At 34.5% G+C, this 23994-nt stretch overlaps 3 protein-coding genes across 3 annotated transcripts; 1 reads left to right on the forward strand and 2 right to left on the reverse strand.

The window, feature by feature from the left end:
- Positions 1-560: 560 nt before the first annotated feature.
- Positions 561-8365, reverse strand: HELRODRAFT_100404 (hypothetical protein). Its single transcript, XM_009021931.1, has 17 exons — positions 8313-8365; positions 7458-7595; positions 7002-7077; positions 6609-6788; positions 6123-6188; positions 5770-5888; positions 5299-5365; positions 5005-5139; positions 4569-4636; positions 3990-4047; positions 3471-3534; positions 3233-3375; positions 2878-2934; positions 2599-2675; positions 2068-2167; positions 1626-1748; positions 561-1253 (listed from the first exon to the last, which is right to left on the reverse strand). Exons 2-17 carry the CDS (start codon positions 7475-7477, stop codon positions 1134-1136), a joined length of 1473 nt encoding a protein of 490 aa, XP_009020179.1. The 5' UTR covers positions 7478-7595; positions 8313-8365; the 3' UTR covers positions 561-1133.
- A 290-nt stretch (positions 8366-8655) lies between these two features.
- Positions 8656-11902, forward strand: HELRODRAFT_100409 (hypothetical protein). Its single transcript, XM_009021932.1, has 10 exons — positions 8656-8776; positions 9233-9398; positions 9497-9588; positions 9821-9903; positions 10161-10200; positions 10635-10703; positions 10809-10856; positions 11014-11100; positions 11369-11668; positions 11701-11902. Exons 1-9 carry the CDS (start codon positions 8758-8760, stop codon positions 11575-11577), a joined length of 813 nt encoding a protein of 270 aa, XP_009020180.1. The 5' UTR covers positions 8656-8757; the 3' UTR covers positions 11578-11668; positions 11701-11902.
- Positions 11903-11907: 5 nt separating this feature from the next.
- On the reverse strand, positions 11908-13912 carry HELRODRAFT_185685 (hypothetical protein). Its single transcript, XM_009021933.1, has 4 exons — positions 13758-13912; positions 13325-13536; positions 13018-13183; positions 11908-12775 (listed from the first exon to the last, which is right to left on the reverse strand). Exons 1-4 carry the CDS (start codon positions 13865-13867, stop codon positions 12649-12651), a joined length of 615 nt encoding a protein of 204 aa, XP_009020181.1. The 5' UTR covers positions 13868-13912; the 3' UTR covers positions 11908-12648.
- Between the last annotated feature and the right edge of the window lie 10082 nt (positions 13913-23994).

Below are 23994 nucleotides of genomic sequence, written 5' to 3' on the forward strand. Positions count from 1 at the left end.
GAGTTGCCAAATAAACTGAGTCACCTGCCACTTTGTTCTTATGTAAATGTACTCAATCATATCGAAGAACGTCCTAAAGAATGACTTCATCATATCGGGTATTTTCAGCGTTTAAGCAGTTTGTTTGAGTGAGCGAGTTTCTGGGACCAAAAATACGAAATAAAACGAAAATATCCAAGTCGCTATTCCCACCTTGGACCATGTATTGTATAAGTAGAAATATATGGTGGAGAGGAGTGCAACGGACGTACGTGTGTAAGTGCGTGGGCCGAACGAGTATTGTATATGGAATATTAATACGTTTTATAAGTCATTTTCGTCGAAGTAGGTAGGTTAGGGAGACAAGGCACAAATTGGGAGAAACTAAACACCGAGACCAGCGGCGAAACTGAAACAAACGCCACGTTCGATGTTACTATAATTATTATTGATTTATATCGCGTCCTATGAATAGCATCAGAGACGCTTGGATGACTTTTGTTGTTTCCGTACGCCTGGATAAACAAAAATAACTTTAATCGTTTCGTAAATTGATTGTATCTTTTAATTCATCTGAAAAATTTACACATCAAACTGGGAAATTTTATTCATCTGGTAAAACACATGCAATATTAAAAATTTCAAAAAATGCTACACCATGCACACATGAATGGATGAATAACGTTAATAACGTCGAGAATTTAATTTATAAGTCATTAAACTAAAATCCAAAATAAAAGTTTAATTAAAAAATTAATTTCAACTTTGAAAACCCTAATTTGCGAATAAAAATGAAGCTTTAAGCTTTAACAATGAAATAAATTAATCAATAACAACAAGCATCAATCCAACTGTAATAAAAACAATGATGTATTTTGTATTTGTATATAGTGTATGCACGTATCGTTGTATAAGTGTACAGTACATATATGTTATAAATGTATGCATGTATATATGTTTGTTCGTTTGTATGTATGTATGCGTGTACTTAGGTATGTATGTATGTATGTATCTATGTATGTATCAATGTATGTATCTATCTATGTACGAACGTATATATCTATCTATGTATGTATGTATGTATGCATGAATGTATGCATGTGTATTATAAAAACTTATATATACATATATACACACATATGTACGCATATGAATCAAGAATTGTAGGTGGTCGATGTAACCCTGCCTCCATGACCCGTCCAGTTTGTGTGCACGAACTTATCGGGCTGCTCTAATGTCGAGTAGGTGTGTGCCCCGAAGTAATCTCTTAATCCCTGTGTGTGCGTGCGTGTGTGTGTGTGTGTGTGAGTGGCTTGTGTGTAGCCATATAGGTAACCATCGTTATCGTCTTTATTCGTGTATGTTTCCAATATAGCATAGCGAAAATGACGACAACAACGACGACAACAGCAGCGAAACAAACGTCAACACAAAACCATCCATCTCCTCTGCGATCCTCTTGAATAAAGCGCTATATAAATGCAAATAAAGCAGATCACCAAACGTCATCATCATCATCATCATCATCATTGATCAATGACGTCATCCAGCATCAACGCAACTTCGTTTTTTTGGCGTTTGAGGAAATAAACTGGTGAAAAAAACATCACCACAACCACCACCAGCAACACCATGTCGCCACCCACCTGCAGTAGATTGGCAGGCAGCCAGCCGCTCCTGTATCCATCGTAGAACGAGAGAGCAGACGAGAAAGCAGGAACTGGGATGCCGCTTAGGCAAGCACGTGACACGACTTGGCGCCAAGAATGCTGCGTTGGTCGGTTGGTTGGTCATTGGATTGTTGAGTGGATGGATAGTCGGTATGATTGATTCGTTTGGTTAAATGGTTGATTGATTCATTAATCGATGAATGGTCGGTCGGTCGGTTGTTTGATTGATTGATTGTTGTGGTTAATTTAGTTGAATGAATGATCATTTGACTAACTGGATGACTGAGCGATTAATTGGTTAATTAATTAATTAATTGGATGGCTTGACAATTAGTTAGATGGTTGAAAGTTTGTTTAGGTGGTTGATCAATCGATTGACTGATTAGATGTTTGATTGATGTGTTGGTCAGAAGACAACCTGACAATCGAGGACGGCATTCTTGAAGAAGTCATCCACTAGGAGGTTCATCAAATGTGGATTCATGTCGTAAGCTCTCTTAATCTCGCCCAAGAACTTGCTGTGTGGTTATATGTTGTTGTGGATGTGTGTGATTTGAATGTGTGTATGTTGTGTGGATGTGTGTGTGTATGTGTTGTTGTGTGTGCTGTTGTGTGGATGTGTGTCTTGTTGTGTGGATGTGTGTGTTGTTGTGTAAATGTGTGTGTTGTTGTGTGTGTGTGTTGTTTTGTGGATGTGTGTGTTGCTGTTGCGTATCTGTCAAAAAAACTAGTTTGTCCATACATTAACGCATTTTCCATTCTCTGTCCATACATTCATTTGTTAATTCATTTATTTATTCGCTGGTTCGTTTATTTGTTCGTTCAATGAAACGTTCATCCAATCACACACCCCTTCAATCACATCGGTTCATCCAGCACCATCCATCAACCACCATCAATGAATAATGCAAGGAGACTCATGTCAGCAAGTCATCATGACGCCAGCAACCTCCTAATGATGCATCCACCCCTCCACATCAGGGCAATCCCTCCGTAGTTCAAGTCCCACTGTAGCGATTCACTCACCTGGTGGTGATGGCGGTGGTGGGGTGACGATGGAGATGACGCAGATGGTGCATTAGGATGGCGATGAGAATGCAATTATTATCATTTCTTTGTAAACAAACGAACGAACGAACGCAATTAAACGCGGGAAACACAAAGAGAGTTAGGTGAAACAAGGGGCTACAAAAGTAGAACAGAGCAGCCACTGAAACCACAAACAAACCTGCCTCATGAGCATGAAGCCCTGAGCGTAGGAGATGATCTTCGAAGCGTACAAGGCCTGTGGGGGCGACACATTCGTTCGTTGTTGTCGTCGTCGTTATAACCGTTCGCAACATCATTTCAAAGAAACAACCAAACAACCAGCCAAACAACCCAACAACAAACCAACCAACCAAACAACAAACCAAACAACAAACCAACCAATCAACCAGCCAACCAATCAACCAGCCAACCAAACAACAAACCAACCAAACAACAAACCAACCAATCAACCAGCCAACCATCCGACAACAAACCAATCAACCAACCATCCGACCAACTAACCAACCAACAAACCAATCAATTATTCATCTTACCTTCTTGACATGTCCAATGAACTCCTTCTTATCAACCTGCACTCCTTTACTCACCCCCTCGTCCATTGGACCCCCAAAATGTTTCTCCGCCACCATCCTCTCCTTCTTGAGGGCTGACAAGGCTCGTGCGAAGACCGCCTCACCTTCAATCAATCAACCAATCAATCAACCAATCAATCAACCAATCAATCAATCAACCAACCAATCAATCAATCAATCAATCAATCACACAACTAACTAATCAATGTGAGAGGTATGCCATATTCGAGTGAAGAGATAACTGTCCATTTTCCTGTACCTTTCTATAATCAATCAAGTAGTCATCCAATCAACCAACCAATCAATCAATCATTCTATCAACCAATCAATCATTCTATCAACCAACAAATTAATCTATTAATCAATCAATCATTAGCCAATTAATTAATCAATCAAATTAACCAATCTATTAAGCCAGTAATCAAGCAGTCAATCAATAAACACACACAGGCATGCAAACAAAAAAGAGTTGCACACAACCTCCGGCTGCCCAGAAAGTAGCATCACAAACCAAGTTTCATAATACTGATTCATTAATCAATTCATTCATAAATTAACCAATCAATCCATTAATTCATCAATAAATTCATCAGCACTTCAACCAATCACACCCATCTACCCATAAACACATCCATCCATCCATTCATCCATCCATCAAAACATCCATCCGTCCGACAACACATCCCTCCATCCATCCATCCATCGACTCAAGACTGACCTGGCCAGCCTGATCATTGATACTGTCCAGTACATAGACACCTTCCTCATTCTTGTACCTGTATAACAAGCAGAATCGGTATGATATTCAATAAGTATAACTAATTATTATTTAAATTGGATCATTCAATTATCAAAATGTAATTTATATATTATTATTATTATTTAAATTGGATCATTCAATGATCAAAATGTAATTCACATAGCGCCCCATCTAAAGCAGCATTGGAAGCGGCTCACAGCCACCTTACATAAGCGAATGTCGACGAGCAGACATATTATGTAATACATTTTTCTTCTGTGTGTACAACTTCTCTCGATGCAATTTCTAACATTCATCAACAACAAGCTTACAGTGCATGAGAACATGCACCACACAAATTGCACGTGATAGGCGCGGGTCTCTTTGCATTCAAACCGGTTCACCGCAACATCAGTGCTAGGCATCTTAACCGTTACACCATGGCGCAACCACCGCCCAATCCGCATTTGAAACCATACAAGAGGCGTTAACTTTAGAATTACCCCTTTGGAAGGGGAAAAAAAGTTGATGAGGATGCAATGGAAGCAAACGACTGACCTCAAGATGTCCCTGGTTATCTCAATGAGGAAGGATTCCAGTTCGGAATTGTTCCAATCCTCAAATACCTGATCCAGGTGATGATGATCGAGGTGATGATGATGACGACGACAATTGAAGAGAAGATGGTGATACAGGTGATGGTGAGTGAAGATTAAAGTGAAGATGGTGATACGAGTGGTGGTTAGAATTGAAGTGACAATGGTGACACAGGTGATGATGATGAGTGAAGTGACGATGGTGAGGATAATAATGATGATGCTATAATGATCGTCACGAGTAAATCAATCAGTCAATTTATTAAAGGAAAAAAATATTTTTCGATTTTTAAAAATAAATAAATTATGACAAAATAAATTATAATTATAATAAAATAAATTAACAAATAAAAACTCTGTTATGATGAAATGAATGGACCAATCCGAACGCATCAAACCTGGGCTAGTTCTTCATTGGTCAGTTTTAGCTCTGCCTTCAATAGATGATAGGCCTCACAGATCAGCTGCATGTCACCATACTCAATGCCATTGTGGACCATTTTCACAAAATGTCCCGCACCGCCTGATCCAACCTATCAATCAATCAATCAATCAATCAATCAATCAATCAATCAATCAATCAATCCATCAATCAATCATCTAACTAACCAAAACCTCAAAACCAGCAAATTTTGGTACAAATACTAAATAATGATCACAACAACAACAACGACAACAACAACAAAACCGACCCAATCACAGCAGGGTTGCTGGTCGACCTTTGCCGCGACATTTTGGAAGATATCCTTGATGTGTGGCCTGCGTGTGTGTGTTTGTGTGTGTGAGTGTTGAGGTTAAGTGACGTAACGAAGGCATGATGACGTAATGCAGCAGCCAGCTCTGACATCATCATCAACATCACCACACTATCAAGGTAACATCATACCATTAACACGTTAACGTGATGTAACAATCATCATCATCGTCGTTATCATCATCACATCACCAACAACATCATCACCATCGTCATCATCATCACACCATCAACACTACTACAACACTACCATTTTTGTGGGCACAACAAAATTGACAACAAGTAACCATCACTCACAAACAACAACATGCTAACAACAACAGCTCATCAAAAACATCCCCAACAACAACACTACAACAACAGCAGCTCATCACCACCTGACAATCAATGAACAACAAGCAGAACCAACCAAGCTTGCTGGTTCCCTCCAGGCATGAGTGATGGTCCAAACCTGGCCCCCTCCTCTCCCCCACTGACCCCTGACCCCACGTACAAAATACCCCTTTCTGACAAAGACTTGGTCCTCCTCTGGAATGTGGTCGAGAATAACACCATGCAAGATGTACAAAACACAGGGCAACGATGGAAAAATGGTACACATCACAGCAGAGAAGCATGTCAGTATCAGGAAAATGACGTAGTAGTAAAAGATAGATGCAAAGTTGAACCAGATACCAGATTCTACACTTCCAACCTAACACAACCAGACACACACACACACACGCACACAAGCAGTCACGTACACATACACACAAACCATACATCGGTATCTGTATACTCTGAGTTGCCCCCATCAATGATGATGTCACCAGGACCCAGCAAGGGCACCTTTGAAGGTCAGATTAGGGGTTAAAAATAAATTAGTGATAGTTGCTTGATAGGCATGTGGATGGGAATGAAAAAATACATGCATACACAATCGTCACCAGGACCCAGCAAGGGCACCTTTGAAAGTTAGGTTAGGGGTTAAAAATAAATTAGTGATAGTTGCTTGATAGGCATGTGGATGGGAAAATAAAAATACATGCATACACAATAACTTGAATCATGATGATTCGGAATAGAAATATATGCTGGCCATCCACGCAGCCTCAACTATCCAACCAACCTACCAACCATCAAACCAACCAACCTACCAATCAACTAACCAACCAACCAACCATCTAACCAACCAACCATCCAGCCAACCAAACTACCAACCAATCAATCAACTGACCAATCAGCCAACCATTCAACCGACCAACCAACCAATTTATCAATGAACTCGTCAACAGGCTTGCCCGCTTTCACCAGCAACATCACTCGTTTTGGCAACTTCAACTTCGAGACAAACTCTTCCAAGCTGTGAGCCCCGACAATCTTCGTGCCCCTCGCCTCATTGGCCAGAAACTCATCCACCTTCTGCACCGTTCTGTTGTACACACACACCTACACGCAATCACAACGTCATCATCGTTGTTAAATAGTAAATCGTATATATTCATCACACACTCACACACACACAAACACCATCATCATCATCATCAAGTACATCATCATTATAACATCATGATCACCATCATCAACATCAACAACAACAAACACATCATCAACAACAACAACAACAAACATATCACCACAAAGTATGAACGTAACACTAACAATGAATCCATGATCGTTCATGTTGAGGACGAGGTTCTGCCCCATCACAGCCAGGCCAATCAACCCGATATCCGCCCTGTCAGGTTTTTCCCCATTGGAGATGGTGGTGGTGGTAGTGTCCATATTTATTTATAATAATAATCTAATTACTATTATAATTTTATAATTTATTAGCATTAATATAATTTTATAATTTATATTATAACTATATTAAAAAAAAATGTATTTTATTTTATTTAATTTTATAAGTAAAACAAGTTTATTCTGATTAATATCATTTATAACATTGCAATGAAAAATTTCAAATAAGTACATTTAAAATTGTTTCATACGAGCGAGGTGATACAATCACATTGCATATGGCAAAGAAAAACCATCACATGTAAATGGCAAAAGAAAAGTTCTGCCAAAAAACAGTTAAATTTAAGAATCTGAAGAGACAGGCAGGCAACTAACACTTGCCCTGCTGTGGCCATGGTTCCTGGAGGTTAGTAGGTCGTTGTAGGTAGTTGTTTGTGATTACTTAGTAGTTGTTGCAGTTGTTGTTGTTATAACTGTTGTTGTTGTTACTGTTGCAGTTATCAAGGTTGGTCACTAAGAAATTAAATATTTAATTAGTGTTTAATGTTGTTAAAGGTTAAAGGCTAAATTTATATATATATATATATATATATATATATATATATATATATATATATAACCATAAGATAATCAAATAAACTACAGACAAGTTAACCATTTAGAAGCTCAACTTATTAATCACTCAGCAACTCTCCACCAACCAGTCAGCCAGCATCCAACCAACCAACTAATCAATCAGTTAATCCTCAAATCACATATTTATTAATAAGTGAACAATTGTACTAGGCAGCCACTCAACTAACCAACTGATTGGTTAAATAACCATCCAACTAGTTCTAATTTAAACAATTAACTATTAGACCATCCAAACCCACTCAGAAGCTGCAAATCAATCGGCCCTTTAACCTAAAAATCAACCAACCAGACTTTCTTTCTACTGAATAAACAACAAACAACCATGCAACCAATACAAAACCAACTCTAGCAAGAAAGTAAAATTAGTAAATCAAACAATTTAATTAATAAGAATAAATTAGATCAATCAGTCCAACCAACCAATCAGCCTACTGGCCTCTATTTTTACTACAATCAGCCAACCATCCAACCAATCAACCTATCTAATCAACCAATCTAATCAACCTATCTAATCAACCTACCATCAAACCAACAAATCTACCTATCTAACTAATCAACCAACCAATCAATCAATCAATCAACCAACCAACCAACCTAATCAATCAGCACGTGGACATTGGACAGACTCAAATCACCAAAAGTAAGTCGAGGTGAGCGAACGTCGTCGAAGTTACCAGCAGTGTTTTTGGTTAAAAGTTAGCGTGTAATAAAAATTATCAAGCGTTCAATTTGAAATTTGTTGAACGTAAAAAATCGATCAAATTTAAAATTTATTAAAAAACTATTAGTAATTTTTTTTGTTTTTAAATATTAAATTATTTTTAATTTTGAATAAATTTTAAATATTTTTTAAATAAATGTATCTACTAAACTTTACTTTTAATCACTTAAGTTTGCTTTTAGTGTCTTTAAAAAAATAAACAAAGACTAATTTTTACAACACAGCCAGTGTCATATAAATAAGTGATTAGGTATTTAATTTACCACCTAACAATATAAATAAATTAATTGTAAACTCAAACTTTAATTTGATAAATAAATGTTTGGAGTGATGAATGGTAATTTTTTCTTTTCTTTTTTTCTTCCATCAAGCAACATGAATTGATGAATTGATTTTATTATTTTTATTTGGTTTGATTTAAAATTTTTTTTTTTTAATTCCATTTATTCATAAAAACAAAGTGAAAGAGTCAGCCTAACAATAAATGCAGAGTTTAATTTAATTTTTATTTTATAATATTTATCATTAATTTCAATTTTAAAGATTAAATTATGTTAAAATTTTAATGTTTAATAATAATTTAATAATTGAATTAACAAACTAATATCTAGAAAGATTTTTAATTAGTTATTAATATGAATTTTTTAATTGTAATCTCAAAAAAACATTTGTTTTTTCATAATGTTTAAAATTTTAATAAAATTCAGACATAATTAATTTTATATTAAAATATTAAATAGTTGAACTAACAAATTAAAATCATTCTTGTTATTTATTTCAATAAAAACTACAGTTTACGAGAGCAACCTCCAGAAGACGTGGCACGATGCCAACTGGATCCCTCACCTGAACCACACAAACGTGCTGGCCTACTTCTCCGAGAGGACCAACCCCTTCTATGACAAACAGTGCAACAACGAAATCATAAAAATGCAACGCCTCAGTCCAGATAAACTTCAGTTAGATTTCTATTTAAATATTGTTAAATTTTATTATATTGATTCATATTTATAAAATTTAACATCTCACTCAACTTCACCACACACCACCCACTCAGGGAAATGACAGGCACCGAATACATCCTCTTACACCACCAGGAGCCGATCTTATACATCATCCGACAGCAGAATCGACAGTCTCCAACCATTTGTAATTATTTCACTTTTAATAACTTCATTAAAAATTAATTATTATTTCTTTGGTATTCTTGATTGTATTTTTCTACGTTTTTACAATATAAAAAAAAACACACACATACACACGCACTCTACCCAACCACATACGCACACACACACACTAACCAACCACGTACACACACACAGACTAACCACACATACATACAACAAACCACACCCATCCTCTTTCTACCACCACACAACAGCCATTCCAGTGGCAGATTTCTACATCATAGCGGGTATCGTCTACCAGGCTCCGGACCTCAGTACCGTCATCAATGCAAGAATTGTTCGTCATTAATCTCTTTTTTTTATGTTAATTTATTTAAATTATGTTATTACTGTTTAATTTATGTTAATTATTCAAATTATGTTATCATTGTTAATAATGTCGTTTATGTTGTTATTAAATTATTTTGTTATTTTATTTTCATATTTTATATTCATTCATCATGTTATTTAGTATTTTTTAATAATTTATTTATTTCAGTATTTACAATTGGCATTCATTCAATCAATCATTCATTCATTCATTCATTTGAACAGTTGAACGCCGTACACAGTCTCGGATCTGCTTTTGAAGAAAGTAAGAAATATTATTTTTATAATAATTATTATTATTTTATAATTATTATTGCATAATAAAATTAATTTGTTATTTCCCATTATATTTGTATACATGCATGGTAGTGCATTCATTCATCCATTCATTCACTGGTTGATGAGTGATTGAATGAATGAATGATAATTGTAATAGTTACATAACTATTTAGTTATCATTGCTAGTAGTCTTGGAGGCTTTAATTTACAAAGATTTCTCATAATTAATATTATGATGAAACATAATGCTGTAATAATAATAACGATGCTGATGATGATGGTGCTTATAAATGTCATAATTTTTATCATATCACCATCATCATCATTTAATATTATTATTATCATTATTCATCACATCATCTTCGACATCATTTATTATTATTATTATCATTACCCTTTACCCATCCACCCACCTTCCAGCTCAGAACTTCTCCAAGTACCATCCGTCTCGAGGTTACTGGTGGGAGTTCAAAGACAATAATTCTCAAGGTCAGACTTTTTTGTGTTCATCTTTCACTATTTGTTTTTTCTTTTATTTCTTTGCTACCATATTTAAAATTAAGGCTAATGATTTCTTTTTCATTTGTTATTCAGTTGATAAAAACAAGAAGAAAGAGAAGAAGCCAGCGAAGAACAACATAGGTACGTGTGTGCTTGTCTTAGTGTGTGTGCCTTTGTTTGCATGTGTTCATGCGTGTTTATACATGTGTGTGTGTGAATGTGTAAGTTTAAGTATACGCATTGATAAAGTTGTATAATTTGCGCGAATCGCCGATGCTGCATGTTGAATTTTTTTCAGGCACATTATTTCAACGGGAACGAGTGGACCTTCTCCTCCAAGACTTCTCACAGAGGTTCACCATCAAGAGGGCTCCTGAGAAAATCGGTTGGTTGGCTGTGATCGGTTGACCTGGTGTATCATTTGATGTGATGGGTTGTTTGTGTCTATTTAATTTTTTGATAGCCGCTAATTTTATAATGACAGCTGGTCCTTGCCGTGTTGCTGATGCAGTAGTAGGCTTCCGATTGTTCATATTTTAGTCCATTAATTGATATTATTCGGAAGTCACCAATCGCAAATGTTTCTGAGACATTTGCATTTTTATTCATTTGAAGATAAAATATAACCTTTTCTAATGTTTCATACTTTTCAGAGGAACCAATAAAAGGCGAGATGAAAATGGAGCCGGTGAAACAAGAACCAAGCATTAATCAATCAGCCGTCAATCAACCACCAATCGCCAACCAATCAGCATCGTCCGCGGCAGCATCATCATCATCGTCATCGATGATGATAATGATGATGAATGCTGATAGATTGAGCAACAAACCTAACGATAAAAGAATGAAGACGACGAGATGACGAGCCTGATTCATTGGCCAATTATTTAATTTATCATTAATTTTTTTAAATTTAACTTCAGTGGTATCAGTCAGTGCGTGTGTGTGTGTGTATGTGAGAGAGAGAGAGAGGAGAGAGAGAGAAATATCATGCTTTCGACGTGGTGGTTATTTGTTGTTTTGTTACGTTGTGAACTGACTAGCATTAACAACAATCACATTAAAATAATAAAAACAATGAAATAATAAGTCACCAACTCATACTTAAATAGATGATCGGCAGAGATTTCCAGCTATTTTTTCAATTGTAATCTCAAATCTCAATGTTAAATTACAATTTGACAAAATTTTTGTGTCGACGGACTGATATATTTCATTGAAAAAATAATTTAAAAATTGTGAAAATAACAGCAAAAATTGTTAAACCACGGAGAATTTTAGTAATGCGATGAAGTAAATTGATTATGCCACATGGCATACGTCTCAATTCATCATTACTACAAGCAGTGCACATTTCAAACCGTCGGAATTGAAACGCGTAAATAAATCTTAAAATGAAAAGGATAAAACGATTGTGCAATGGATGCTAGTGAGTGAGTGTAGTGAACCAGGCAACAATCACTCACCTAACATCCGTTTAAATTGTTGAAAATTTAAAGTAATAATTAATTGACAACTCGCAACATTGAATTAATGAACTAATTTCATGCTCGTAAAGAAGCATTTAAGTGAAAATGCACAGTGGCGGATCTAGACAACTTTAGCGAAGGGAAGGGGGCAAAACATTTCAAACGTTGATCGGGAAAGAGAAAAGGTTCCAATACGTCCCAAAATGTTGACCTACTACCGTTTTTAGCTGACCTTTTTTTTTCTTCTTACGTCATTTTTCGTCAAAAAGGAAATTTTTCGGTTAGACCCCCTGCCGGCTCCCTCAGATCCGCCACTGAAAATGCGAATTCGTATTTGATGATTTGTATAGAGCCTCTTTTAATAAGGACATCAAACTGGAAAAGAACGGTACGTGTTGTTAATGTGCACACACAAACATATGTAAATAATGTATAGATAATTATGATCCACAGCAAGCAAACAATCAATGATATTTGTTCACGCCGTCAAAGTTGATTGCACACTGAAGCAACTTGGCAGACAGCTGTTTGAGGCAATTCTGTGGCTCTATGACTTCTGGCAGGTCACGCAATAACAGAGTCCTCAACAAACTGTGCATGGATTTATATTCAAATGAATAAATTTGTTACATTAATTATGAAATGATCATTTTTTGCATGTTTTCTATATGTGATAGACTGTCTAAACTGTTCATATTTTGGAAGAATGTAAGCCATACTGAAAAGTGTTTGGATATTTGTATTTGTAGTACTCCATGCCACATAATAATATACACACACACACACATACATATAGAGGAAGCATATTACATGGCAGCTTCAACTCCATGAACCTCAGATGTTGTAAATAGAGAAGTCCAGAATCTGTAATGTCCCCACAACTGGTCAGCTCCAAGTGCTCAAGCGTGTGCTTCAATTTGTCAACTGCCAACATCAATGCCTCATCGGGGAGGTAGGGACAGTGGTGCAGTCTGATTCTTTTTATGTGGTTGCAGCCATCTTGGGGTTTCAACATAAAATTTTTATTTGAAAATTGATGCAGTATTACATTGTGGAAAATTTTCAATTTAAAAGAAGTCAAATTATCTCCTGAAACTATAAATACAACTAAAAAAACTTATAATCTAGCAGTCAACCAACCAAAATGTTCAAAACCAACAGCCATGATGCCAGCCTCATCAACATCAATCTCTTCAATGTGATAGGTCTTTTTGTTATCAGCACTTGGTAGTGTGTTGTAGTCAGTCTGCCATTTGGTACTGCCCTTCCATTTCACTGTGGCTCCATTTCTCAGCAGCCACTCAGCACAGGATCGATCTGGTCCCAACACCTTGATGCGCTCTCTGTCGGGCCTAATAAATAAGCACAATGCTACAATACAATGAATGTTATCAAAACGTTGTTATGCTGTCACCTGCCTACAAAGTTTTCATAGGGTGAGATGGGATTAGTAAGTTAATTTTAATAGGAGCTCTAAGAGACTTCTAAGACATTTTAGAAAAATAATATTTTTATTCTTTTTCTTAATCAGTAATAGTAATAGTAATGTAATGAAATGTAATCAGTTGCAAACTTGTTGGCAATGACAGACAGCAGACGAGTAAACTTTCTTGTTTCGTTCAGTTGGCAGTTAAATACGTTGACTAGCTTCCAGCCATCAGCAAATAATTTAGTCAAGGGCATACTCTTTCCACCTACCTGCCTTTCAGAAGTAAGAAAGGATTCGGTGCCAATTATACACACGTTAAAAAGCCAATTATACACACGTTAAAAAGAGATAAACGTAAAAGAGAGAGGGTACAGCATGCCTGCATGCATATGCGATATATGTTATATTATGTTATATATATACTGTTTAAGTAGCAGCTGACATGTATGCATGTTATTATAAGCTATATATATTATATTAAATACAACACTGGCAATATGTTCTTTTTTTTGTTTCGTTTAGCAACTTCAACCTGTTTGTATGAATATGAAACGATCCACAACGGCTCACTAACATGTTGTATAAATCTATCACTATCTGAAGCAAGTAGTTCTTTTCTTAATTTTATAATTTCATCAAAAACGTCATCTTTATCCTCATCGTCAACACTCAATGACTCAGATCTAGCATTAGCTAAAACGTCATTTGAGTGAATTTGCATCATTTTACCTTGATGCACTGTATTATCATCGGAGGCATTAATACAGTCTATTCGGACAAGTGACGGTAGCTTATTAGCCAGTTTTATTTATCTGTGATTTTTTTCTAAACCTCTCAATTGTCGTATTCCTTTTCCTACATGAAAATAGTACTTTATGTTTGTTAAAATTTTACAATTGACCAATGAATCAGACGGGCTGGGTGATTTGATTTGCAAATTTATTTATTTACAAACATACATACGTACGTACATACATACTCACACACGCACACACACATATATAAACATATATTGGTATGAATGAGAAAATTATAAACTGTAATCATTGGTTCGGGCATAATGCATGCAGAACCAATGGCACCGCTCTCATCTAACCTAATGATGAACTACGTTGTGCGATTGGCAGCAATAGAAAGAGCACACATACACGAGCGCACACCGCTTAAAATTCATTACTAAAAAACGTATATCGATGCTACTCAACTGAAAAAATAGCATAACCAAAAAAGCCCATTGAATAAAACGCACATATACATAAACGAACATTGTTGAATTTAAAGTCAATTAAATTTATCATTGAATTAATTGTTAAAGATATCATCGGGTTATTTTGTTAATTATTGACACATACAATACACACACAAACACAATACATACACAAACATAATACATACCCACGCATACACAGGCTAGAGGAACGTGTAATTTAATTTTTTTTGTTGATTTATTTATTCACAATAAAATAAAGTGAAAAAGTCAGCCTAGCAATAAATGCTTATCTAGGGTTGACGTGTTATAATGATTTTTATAATGAAATAAAAGCGATGATGGCAGACCAATAGTACCGACCACCATGTCTGCGAGTAAAATTTAATTTTGCCCAGCCATATCTTTCTGTTTCAGTCGCTGTGATACGACGCACAATGAAATGTGTTAGTTTTTCGGGTTTTGAACACCCTGGAAGGCAGTTTTTTTTAGTGGCTGATATATTGTTAGAAAGGTAATTTAATTCTACATAAGTGGTAGAAATCTTTTTTTGAGGCCGCAATTATGAATAGTGAAAAAAATTATTTTTGTGATTCGATGCACAATCAAATGTGTTAGTTTTTCGGGTTTTGAACATCCTGGAAGGCCTTTTTTTCAGAGGCTAATATATTGTTAGAAAGGTAATTTAATTCTACATGAGTGGTAAAAATCTTTTTTTGAGGCTGCAATTAATAATATTTTTAATCGATTTTTATGTTCATCTTACTGTCAATTTCATTATGTTGTTCAATACATCATACAATCATTGTTCATACATGCGTTACTAAAATATATAGAATACATACTTTTCATACATTTCAATGATCAGTTAAGGATTTATATAGCTATACAATTATTAGTAGCATATATGAACTTCTGCTGTGCATTAAGCAGATGGTCCTTTCTTTTTTCACAATTTCTCCGCGCACATAATATATAGGTCGGTCGTTGTGGCTGGTGGCTAAGTTCAGATTCATAGCCATTCTTATATATAATTCAATAGCTGCTACCTAAACAGCATATATCATATAACATAATATAACATATCGCATATGCATGCAGGCTTGCTGTACCCTCTCTCTTTTACGTTTTTCTTTTTTTAACGTGTGTATAATTGGCATCGAAGATTGCTTATAAAATTATAAAATTGTGGCTAAGTTCAGTCTCATAAATATTTTCACTAAATTAAATATAAATAAGAATCACAGTATGTTTGTTGATAACGAAATAACGCCACTGGTATCGGGTAGTGGTAATGGTGATACTGATAATGGTGCTCATGTTATGATTAACAATGCTGACCATGGAGACCAACTACTTACTAACCGAGAAATTTATGATGCTGGAGAAAGAAATTTGAAGATGAAATTATACTGGTACAGATGGTACTTACTAGCCGTGCTTGCCGTAGCAAATCTTTCAAACGGAATGGTAGGCTGAAATTTATTTTTATATATATTAACATGTTGATGTTGGGAAATTACCCATTGTGTGTGTATGTGCGGGTAGGGTGGTGTTTTTTTTGTAGTATTCTTGTTGCACAATAATCCAATAATAGAATAAGAGTTTCTTCACTTCACCACTCCAGTGGTGAAGTGAAGAAAGGATCGTGAAGTTGATATTAAAATTAAATAAGAAAGAAATATATTGTTTGATTAATTTTAAATAAATTAATCATTAATGATTTCCAGTATTTTACCCTTTCTTAGGCTTATTGATAAGTTTAAATATTTTCATTAAATTAAATTTAGTTTAGGTAATGTAAGTAAATTGTTAAAGTAAATGGTTTCCTAAATGAAAAAAAGTAATTTTCATCTATTGATATATGACATGACTTGATGAAATGAGTAATGGATTTACTACATCTGTTTCATAAAATATTTTGCTGATTTAATTAAGTAAAACAAAACATTTTTTTGAATATTTAATGTTTTATTATGACTGGGCTCTTTATATATAATTATATAGGTCAGTGCTATAAGGCGTGCGGAATCGAACGGCGAATACGCCGCTGAGATGCTATAAGGCGTGCAGGTCCGCACGGCGAACACGCCGTTGAGATGCTTAGGCGTGAGGAATCCGCACGGCGAATTGAACGTGTTAATGCTATAAAGCGTGAGGCCGCACGGCGAATTAGACGTTGGGATGCTATAATGCGTGCGAATGGCGGAGGTGAATACGACGCTTGAAATTATAAATCGTGAGGCACCCGCACATCGAATTCGACGTTTGAGATGCTACAAGGCGTGCGAATCACGAACGGGCGAACATGTTTGAAATCATAAATCTTGAGAAACCTGCACATCAAATTCGACTTTGAGATGCTATAAGGCGTGCGAATCACGAACCGGCAAAACCAGACGTACGTTTCGTCTCTCACGAGACTCGTCAGTAGCCTGCCGAATAAAGTTTAAGATAACACAACTCAATTATTGTAACCAAGAAACTCAAATTGAGGTGTCGCGACCAATAGGTAAGAACAACATCACGTTGTTACAAGGTTTAAGAACCCATTCATATATATATGTATATATATATATGTATATATATATAGGATTAGGACTGTCAGAAATGCAATTATTGATGAAAATCACAGCATGCTCGGCGTTAGTTAGCTTCCAATTTAACTTTATTATTTTTCTAACGGCTGGTCATAAATCATTTTCAACTTTCATTGTTGAATATTATCGGATGTCTTTGTTCTATAAGTATTGTTTAAGCTGGTCGTATATTTTAATGGTTGTCATTATAATGTAAGATTTCAACATTGTGGTCTAAGATTTGCCTAGTAATTTCAGTTTTGTGTTTTTCTTTCATGTGATTCTTATAGCGCCAGTTTGTACGTGCATCGTGAGTCTCTTGGTCGTCATCATACCAATATATTCAGAATTATGGTGCCCACATTTACCCGTATAACATTTGAACAAATATATTAGATGGCTATGCTCTATTATCGATTCTGGTTTACTAGTGCAGTCGTTTTTCATTACAAGAGATGACGTTCTTCGGTTGGAGTAGTATATTCGTAGTTTAATGTTATCGTTTTTGTTTGTTGCTTGGAGGTTATTTATGATCAATCCAGTAAATAAAAAATTGAATAAGGAATCAACAAAGTTGAGTAGATATATATATATATATATATATATATATATATATATATATATATATATATATATATATATATATATATATATATATATATAAGCGATTTGCCACTAGCTGATTGTCTGACTGACTGAGCAAGTCGACTATTTTCTTCCAATGTATATACAACATTTTATATACGAAATGGCGTCAAACGTTAGATTTTGTCATTATAAACACCATGACTTGTTCCACGGAGTGCTAAATTGGAAATTTTTTGGTTATCCAGTGTTTTCAGAGATATCGCGTTGAACCAAATTATAAAGCCGACTTATAAAGTTATTTTCTGTACATTGTTAAATGTATATGGTTGTATGGTCTATCGACGTCACAAAGTAGGCAAATCGCTTATATATAATTTTGTACAGCAGACCAGGTTTGACCAATTTTACATGAAATACCTCCGCAAGATACTAAAATGATAAAGAGATATGTTATAACTAGTTTTGAAGTCTTTATTTAGGCTCAGTTTGGTTGAGAGGGTAACGTCGTTTGTATGCCCGACTCAAGAATCCTAAGCGGCTAACGAAAGGAGTCCGCCTTGCGAATGGATCAGATATAAAGACAATCTTATAATCTTTCTTTTTTGATTTACGCATTCGTTGACTAACAATCATACTATTGCATCCGTCTGCTGTACAAAATATCATAAAACGTATGTATGATTATTGTGGCTTCAAATTACCTATATAATATATTAAATGTATAAAAACTTTTCATTAGATATTGAGATTTTTCTACTCGAATAAATTATATGTACGTAAAGCAATTTTTAAAACTGGCGATGTAAATTTAGTTTTAGAGCTAATTTTAGAATAAAATGCTATATCGTCAATTTGGATTTTACGATTTAGAAAATTTATTCAATTTTCCGTAAGTTTCTGATAGATAGACGCAACCGCTTCAAAAACCAACTTTTTTAAATGTTTATTTGAATCATTTACAAAATACACTCGATATCGCACGATCGCAACTTCATATTGTAATAATCTGACAATTCCAACCTCTCCTGCTATGAAACCTACATCCCTAACTCTTGTTAATCGTAAAATATCATAGAAAGTATAACAAAGAATCACATTAATAACTAAACATAATTCAATTGTAAAATAAACGATACAACAATAATTAATTTTTTTTATAATTCATAATTATATTCATAATTTTTTTAAACTTTTGAAATTAATTTTTTTTTGGAATAAATTTAAATTGTAAATTTGTAATTTTTTAGCTTTGGTTGTCTTTTAGCAACATAGTTGATGCAGTTTCTCTGTATTACCAAGCATCTACCGTTCAAATCAATTGGTTATCTATTGTTTTTATGGTCTGCACTCTTTTGCTTGGGTTCCCTGCAATATATGTCTTAGACAAGTACGGTTTAAGATTAACGGTTTGCTTATTTTTTTTTTAAATTTTACAAACAGTTTGTTTATCAAATGTTTTTTATCACATCTGTTGTTTATTGAATCAGATGAATCAAAATCTAGGTTCTCTATTGTCGGTGTTGCATGAAATTACATGTATGTGATAGTTTAAAAACGCGATAAAATTTAAACGTAACCCTACTATGTAACTAATTTTTATTTTATCGTTTTAATTGATTAATTTATTTTTTGATAATTTTGGTTATAATTTAAAACAAATGCCAGTGCTACTTTTTTAAGTTTACAGCGTTACATTTCTTTTTTTACTTTAAAGTAATGAAATCCCGACTACACTTGATCCAGACTACACTTGATCAAGACTGCACTTGGTGCCGAGTACACTTGGTGCCAAGTACACTTGATCACTAATTTAATTTTTTTCTGCAATAGTTTTAGATGATAATTAATTATATGACGATATTTCGAATAACATTTCAATAGCTAATTGGAATCGTTCTAACTGTTAATACTTTTGCAATATCAAATCATCTAATAATATTTCGAACAATAATATTTCAAAGAATAAATGAAAATATGTTGACTTGTTGCTGCGAAACACAATAACTTATTGATAATTATAATTCAAGTTATTCAATACTAGTTTCCATCAATAACAGGCTAACGTCAACACTGCGGTTGAGAGGAGTATCCTCCACGTTTTCCACTACTCTTCAACCTCTGTTTCAACACATTAATGATATTTCTTGAAACTCAAGAGTATGCTGGTTGCGGTTATCTCTAGAGCCTAACTTCCGGGCTTAAATTCAAGTCTTGGCTTTAATTTGCCAACGATTCGGCAATAATTTTTTCATTATTCTCTCAAAAAATCAGAATCTGATATATGGAGACACTGTTACAACAAGCAAGGTAATAGTAGCCTATAATTGATCTAAGTGCCTAGAAGTTAATAATTTGAATCATGAGCTCATTTGGATTGATGAAAAAAGATGGAGAATACGAACAGTTTTTTTACCAAGTCTAAAATGAGTCCTTATATGAAAATTGTTTGACATTTTGTTTGGACAGTTTGTTTATTTGGGCAAATCATAAAATTTCAAAATTGACCAGATTGTAAAAAACCTATTCTCGCCACAACTAAGGTTTCAGATTTTAAGGGGCTTTAATGCCTACTCAACTTCACTTTGAACTGCGTTGTTACAACTTTCGCTAGCATAGATATCGTTTAATTTAGATTAGATACTTTTTTAATGGAGAAAGTCAGAGAGTGGTTTGCTATGCCAATTTTGTGTGTCCCAGATCTTTTCGGCAACATTACATTATATTGAAAAACATTGCCAAAAGTAAGCTAAAATTTTTTTAGCTATTTTAAAAACAACAACAACTTCACAATATCCGATTTTTTTTATTTTATGAATAAGTACCTCAAGCGTGTCAGCAATATTTTTAGTTTAATAACATTTTTATTTTAAAACTTATGCGAAAAGTTTTGGTTGGTTTAAGTATCTCTGTCAGCTAGTTTTAATATCTCTTAAAAGTTTATAAAGCTTGGTTATTATTAATTTTATTATTTTTAAAGCAATTATTTTGCGTTCGAACCTGAACTTTATTCATATTGTTACAGACGTGAAGGCGAGATAAGAATTGGTACTTAGAAATTTAAGTGAAGCACTTGATAATTTAATTAAGAGGCGGAGCCAATGAAAACGGTTGTAAAAGTCATGTGATGCACTTACTAGCAAAAAGGCGTGAACGATTGGAAAGTCACGTGACGCGGCATCAACAACTAAATAAGGAGGGAAAGGAACGAGAGAGATAGGGAGAATAGAAAGAGAGAGAGAGAGAATAGAGAGAGAGAGAGAAGTGCACGAAATAACAAGGAACGACGAGAATTACGAAGAAGTCAGAAGTTTCAGGCAATCCTATTATCGCAGAGATATTTTGTGTGCGTACTGCAAACAAATTAGCGATAACGCCCAAGGAGAAGTTTGTCACGAAGAATTCTACACGCGGTCTGCGAGTGAATTACGATAATCTTCCGAGAAGTGGATACTTAGGATTTACGGTCAAGAAACATCTGACGAGAAGAGCTTAATTATTGACGATTAGTTTTATCCTGTGATTTAACTGTTGATTAGTTATTGTTTTGTATTCTAACGATTTTAACGATCGAATGAACGAGTGATCGATTACGGCAATCGCCAGCTCTGTTTTCTTTCTAATAAAGTCATCTAAAATAAGTCTGTTTAGGAATCAAGAATCCACGTAAAAGAGAAATAACCATACCCTACAAGTTCAAGGGGTCGGTTTTAACAATATTTATTTATTTTAAACTTGTCATGATACACGTAAAAACCCTCAACACACATTATATGTGATAGGCGAGGATCTCTATATTCGATCCAGGTCACTGGAATAGCACCTCAACCCATTGTCTTGATCTAGATACGTACAGATTTTTATTTTTTTTTTCAACTTTTTTTAATCTAGCTTTGTATAGCTGCATGGACTAATGGGATAGGAGCAGTAATTAGAATATTAAGCGTACTCAACTGGGTGCATTCAAACCATTGTGCTTATATTGTATTAATTTTGGGACAGTTGATTGCTGGTTGCAGCCAGCCATTTATGATGTTAGCTTCAACTAAGCTGGCAGCCATATGGTTTGGGCCCAACGAAAGAACGATTGCAAATATGGTTGGAAGCATGGGTATGTTTAATATTTTGCTTTATATTTATATAATGATATACCTTTTTTAAACAAATTTAATTATATTTAATAAAATTAGATTAATAGAAAAAAATTTAAATGTTAGCCCTCCAGTCAAACATGACATCACTAAAGAAACCGTCCGCTGCTGATTTGAAACCGTTCAGGGATACTTCATTAACCACGGCTGCTGGCAATCTGTTCTAATCACCTACAATTCTGTTCGTGAAAAAGTATTTACGGCAGTTCTTATGGCAAACTCCTGAGGTTAATTTAAGGTTATGACCCCTTGTCCGGTCATCATGAGCGAATATCAAAGCTGGACTAACTTCTTCTGATATTTCACCTTGTATTATTCTAAACAACAAGATCAGATCAGCTCTTCTGCGTCTGTATGCAAGGGATGGCAAATCAAGTTTCTTCAATCTTTTTTTTAAGACCCCTACAAGAGGCCACTATACGTGTTGCTCTTCTTTGTACCTTCTCCAATTCATCAATCAGTTCAACTCTATAAGGAGACCATACTTGGACGCGATATTCAATGTTTGATCTAACTAAAGATTTGTATAATGTCACGAAGGCCTCCTCTGACAAGTCTTTAAAATTTCAGGCAACCAAACCTAACATAGAATTGCTTTGTGTACAACTTTCATCACGTGGTTTCTGAAATTCAACTTGTCGTCAATTAATATTCCAAGATCTGACACCTCACAAACCTCTGGCAGACTAAGTGGTTTTTCATCAGCATCCATAATTTTATGCGGGAAACATGTCTTTTTGGAGCCAATTCTCAACAGCTGACATTTATTGGTATTTATTTTTAACCACCACAATTTAAACCAATCTACAATTTTATCAATATTTTGGGAAAAAATATGTTTATTCTCCTCACTTTTTATTACTCTAAAAATTTTTGAATCGTCAGCAAAAAGTAAAATGTTATTACACACCTCCGATATGTCATTAATGTAAATAAGAAACAATGACGGACTCAAGACACCACCCTCAGGGACTCCACTAAGAACAGGTTTTGGCTTTGACAATGTACCGTCCAATCTGACCTGAAATGTCCTATTGCTGAGATATTTACTGATCCATCCCAATATCTTGTCATTTAGCCCATACTGACTTAATTTGAACAACAAACGACTGTGCGAGACCTTGTCAAATGCCTTTTCCAGATCCATGTAGACCACATCCAGCTACCAGATTCGATTGCAAAAAGATACCTTCCTATCACATGTCACATACTGTAAGCGTTGTTTCACGTGTATTTACATGCATTGTGTGTGTGAATGGCAATAAATTGTTTTTATAGAAAAAGTTTCGAGTTTTTCAATTTGTTTTGAGTTTGGAGATTTTCATAAAAAAGTATTATTATCTGCTAACTTTAAAACAAAGGTTGTATATTCAAGACTTTAAATCCAAAATTTCATTTTTTAAAATTTAAATTTAAATTTTGTTAAATCTATAATTCTATCTTAAACAATCACATAAAAATTATACAATTATAATATACATATATAAATATATATATATATATATATAATACATAACTTTATAATATATAAATATATATTTATATAATGTATATATACATATATAATATAAAATTACAATATATATATATATATAATATAAAATATATATATATATAATTATTAAATCAATCAATTAGTTAATAAAGCGCTATTACCGCGATGTTCAACAACGCTCCTCAATGAATTTTGCAAACAGATGGGTCTTGAGATCAGTTCTGATATTTATAAGTTATGGAGAATTCGTCAGAGAAGGAGGTAGAGAGTTCCATAAAAAAAGGGCCAGAGAAAGCAAAAACAGATTTAGCAAAAGAGTGTTTAACAGTGAGAACAAAAAGACGATCTTTAACCGGCGCGTTTA

This window comes from Helobdella robusta (assembly GCF_000326865.2).
Source record: "Helobdella robusta unplaced genomic scaffold HELROscaffold_30, whole genome shotgun sequence".
Taxonomy (NCBI): domain Eukaryota; kingdom Metazoa; phylum Annelida; class Clitellata; order Rhynchobdellida; family Glossiphoniidae; genus Helobdella; species Helobdella robusta.

Excerpts from the sequence above, each read along its gene's own strand:
- HELRODRAFT_100409 (XM_009021932.1), top strand. Across the intron at positions 10,857-11,013 it reads GCCAGCGAAGAACAACATAG|GCACATTATTTCAACGGGAA; the intron begins GTACGTGTGTGC and ends AATTTTTTTCAG. Across the intron at positions 11,101-11,368 it reads GAGGGCTCCTGAGAAAATCG|AGGAACCAATAAAAGGCGAG; the intron begins GTTGGTTGGCTG and ends CATACTTTTCAG.
- HELRODRAFT_100404 (XM_009021931.1), bottom strand. The coding sequence starts at position 7,477 with ATGGCCACAGCAGGGCAAGT. Across the intron at positions 6,789-7,001 it reads TGAACGATCATGGATTCATT|GTGTGTGTGTACAACAGAAC; the intron begins GTTAGTGTTACG and ends GATTGCGTGTAG. Across the intron at positions 2,676-2,877 it reads GCTTCATGCTCATGAGGCAG|GTGAGTGAATCGCTACAGTG; the intron begins GTTTGTTTGTGG and ends CATCACCACCAG.
- HELRODRAFT_185685 (XM_009021933.1), bottom strand. The coding sequence starts at position 13,867 with ATGCCCTTGACTAAATTATTTGCTGATGGCTGGAAGCTAGTCAACGTA. Across the intron at positions 13,537-13,757 it reads CTGTCTGTCATTGCCAACAA|GCCCGACAGAGAGCGCATCA; the intron begins GTTTGCAACTGA and ends CTTATTTATTAG. Across the intron at positions 13,184-13,324 it reads TGTTGGTTTTGAACATTTTG|ATGGCTGCAACCACATAAAA; the intron begins GTTGGTTGACTG and ends TGAAACCCCAAG.